Source organism: Austrofundulus limnaeus, unplaced genomic scaffold (genome assembly GCF_001266775.1).
Source record: "Austrofundulus limnaeus strain Quisiro unplaced genomic scaffold, Austrofundulus_limnaeus-1.0 Scaffold501, whole genome shotgun sequence".
Lineage (NCBI taxonomy): Eukaryota > Metazoa > Chordata > Actinopteri > Cyprinodontiformes > Rivulidae > Austrofundulus > Austrofundulus limnaeus.
In genome coordinates this window covers 28,761-32,110 of record NW_013952903.1, presented here as the reverse complement: position 1 = coordinate 32,110, position 3,350 = coordinate 28,761, and the positions used below count along the sequence as shown (strand labels likewise).

General features: G+C 40.9%; 1 protein-coding gene across 2 annotated transcripts; it reads right to left on the bottom strand.

The window, feature by feature from the left end:
* Positions 1-151: 151 nt before the first annotated feature.
* On the bottom strand, positions 152-3,350 carry LOC106530220 (interferon alpha/beta receptor 2). 2 transcript variants are annotated; one of them, XM_014025803.1, is made up of 6 exons: positions 2,976-3,350; positions 2,440-2,615; positions 2,173-2,351; positions 900-1,062; positions 618-697; positions 152-345 (listed from the first exon to the last, which is right to left on the bottom strand). In XM_014025803.1, exons 1-6 carry the CDS (start codon positions 3,053-3,055, stop codon positions 253-255), a joined length of 771 nt encoding a protein of 256 aa, XP_013881257.1. In that variant the 5' UTR covers positions 3,056-3,350; the 3' UTR covers positions 152-252. The 2 variants fall into 2 exon arrangements, with proteins under 2 accessions (XP_013881257.1, XP_013881258.1); XM_014025804.1 differs by having other exon boundaries at positions 2,173-2,333.

Genomic DNA, 3,350 nt, shown 5'->3' with positions numbered 1-3,350 from the left:
TAACTCAATAAGAGAACAAGGTTTGATTTAACAAACATATTTAGGAATAAGAAAATAAGTTTTATTTGAAATAAAAAAGTGTATTGATTTTTCTGAGAAAATAAAAATGATACAATTTTATTTTATTCATGAATGAAGCAACAGAAAGGCATGAAATCATGAAGTTTATTTAAAAAACCTCAGGTGGACAGGACCCCTCTGAGTCCAGGTAAATGGACTCTTCTGGGCTCAGGTGAGTGGGCTGTTCAGGGTTCAGGTTCTGGTCTCTTGAGTCAGAGGGGTCTTCATCAGGCAGGTGGAGGACTGAGATCTGATGTCCAGCTGAGAAAAGATGCAGGTTTGGACCTGAGAGACAAAATGAAAGTAAGGTTTAAACCACAACCAGGACCCAAACCASAACCACAACCAGGACCTAAACCAGAACCACAACCAGGACCRAAACCAGACCCTTTTTATGGAAGAATAAAATGTAAACATTATTTGTTTTAACATCTGTAGAGTTTTAGTTTTATTTCAGTTTGGAACTCATCAAATGAAGAGATTAAATGTTTGAGCAGGATCTGATGTTTGTGGGTTCCAACCTGTGGAACCGGTCCACTTTGAAGGTCCTTCCTTACCTGAGTTCTGAAGATACGAGCCACCAGCAGCAGAAACACTGCGACGCTGAAGACGGWCAAGAGACAGAGGACAACCACCTCTGAGGGACGAAACAAAAACAGTTCTTAAACCTAAACCTGAAGGTTTTAATGAAAACGCATTTCCTGAACATCTGGTGTTCTCCTGCTGAGAAACCGTTAATCTGGACTTCCTCTTTTCAACAAAACAGGAAGTCCATCCAGAGGAGGTTCCTCTCCTGCTGCTGCAGGTGTTTTTATTACAGGTAAGAACCAGAAACGTACTTGACGATTCATCTGGAGGAGGGCTGGTGTAGGAACACTGATGCACACTGGAGACGCTGTTCTTGTTTAATCTGGACGAGACGGAGACGGAGACGCAGTACTCCACACCTGGCTGCAGGTACGAGATGATGCTCTCAGGTTTGTAGGGAAGCTTCAGACTGAACTGAGACAACAACGAACAGAACGTTAACAGACCAGAGGACTGAGCTGGACGGTTCTGGATCACAGGACAAAAACATGAGCTAAAAAGTATCGGTCCGAGAACTGCACCCTGAGGAACTCCAGGACTAAATCTGTTGTGACATGAACATTCATTATTAACATTTACAAACTACAAGACATAAATGGACATAAGTCCACTGTATGACAGGACAACCATGGACACTAACTCTCTTCTTTATAATTCCTTACAAATATTTGAAGTTCAAGTCAGAAAATGACGTTWCTGCATGTTTTTATGAAAATATGTCACTTCCTGTTTCAAAGTTTCTCACTTCCTGTGTCAAAGTAATGAAAGAGATGCTGTAAACAAAAAATAGACCAACTGAACTCTTACCCTTTAGACTGAAAATAAACACTTAGTTTCATTGTTTTTGATCAGTTTTATTTTATTAATATATTTATAATAATTTAGTTTAATTTAGGTTTAAGTTTTGGTTTAAATTTAAGTTTAGTTTTCAGTTCAGTTCAATTTAGTTTACTTGAAGTTGACTTTACTTTAGTTGAGTTTAACTTTAGTTTAGCTTGGTTTACTTTACTTTACTTTAACTTTACTTTAAGCTTACTTTACTTTAGCTTAAGTTTACTTTATTTTATTTTATTTTAGTTTACTTTAGTTTAAGTTTACTTTACTTAAATTGATTTTACTTTAAGTTTACTTTAGTTTAATTTATTCTAAGTTTACTTGACTTCAGTTCAGTTATATTTAGTTCAAATTTACTTTTGTTTGGTTTAGTTTAGTTTAGTTTAGTTTGGTTTGGTTTAGTTTAGTTTAGTTAACTCAGGAAGCAACAGGAAGTGGTTTTAATTCAGACCAGTTGAGTCAGAGCAGGAAAATGAATGTTTTTATGACACTTTGTGATCTGTGGTCTACATCCTGTCAGCCTCTTCTCTTTCGTTTCTCCTCAGCTCGCTCGGTTCCTTGAATGCAGACATGAGTGAAGGATGAGGAACCAGCTGCCTGTGTTTTGTTTTTACTTCTTAATATTTCAAACATTTGGCTGCAGGAAAAAAGAAGAAAACCAAAAAGATGAGGTGATAAAATGGAACTGACATGGGCTCCGTCTCTGGTCCTCCYAACGTGGACTACCAGGTCCCAGAAGATGTCCTTCAGCTGGGGGTTGTGTTGGATCAGATCCTCAGTGGGAACTCGGACCTGCAGGACCAAACAGTTCCCACAGCCGGACACGGACACCTCTGGAGGTCCCAGCACGGCTGTGGAGACAAACAGACCTGATCTGAACCAGAATGAAAGACCCAGCATTTTCTGTCTGACCTTTGACCCCTCCCAGTGTCCTGTAGCGGTGTTGGGGTGTCTCACTGTCAGTCAGAGGCTGGAACTCTCTCGATACGGTCCAACTGGACGTCTGGTTGGACATGAAGGCTCGAACCCGGGCTCTGTAGTGATCAAACACGTTCAGAAAGTGGTCTGTCAAATTACACGTCTGTCCGGTCTTCAGGTCTGAACAGTCCTGCACAGACCTCCACCTGCTCCTCCTGCAGGAGGAGAACCAGATTCAACAAACCCACAGCTGGGACCAAATGGTTTCGTTTTCCTCAGAAAGGAGAGTTTTGTCATTTGGACCTTTCAGAAAGGAAAATGAAGGTCAACTGAATTCTAGTTTTCACACAGTTGGTTTTTCTGAGACTTACTTTTTACTCTGCCTTTCTGCTGCCAGAGTGTTTTTCACTGAAGAAGTTTTAAAGTTTTGTTGGGTTTACAGACAACACCATCAACATTTCTGCAGGATTCATTTTAGTTTGAAACTCTGAACATGAATAACTCAGAATAAGTGTCTGTGTGGAAACAGCAAACCATAAATGTTCTTCTGATCCAAGAGTCTGAGCTGGACTTACCTGGAGCTAAGGGTCTGAACCATGAAGTGGGCTTCAGGGGGGATCTGTGGGCCAGGCCAAACCTTGAGTAAGTGCCTCATGTTATAGGAGGAGATGGACACATTGGACGGAGCAGGGAGTGGGACACAGAGTCCTGAACAGAACCAGAGACTTTAGAATAAGATAACCCCGAAAAAACCCGACCCACTTCATTACTACATCAGAACCTTGGTCCAAACAGGCTACGAGCACACAAACCACAGCTACAAGAACAGAAGCCTTATGTTTATTAAAACTGAGCCCCCATCCCATCATGAAGGTCAGATTACAACCCTACCCTCACTATGAAGGTCAGATTACACCCCTACCCTCACTATGAAGGTCAGATTACACCCC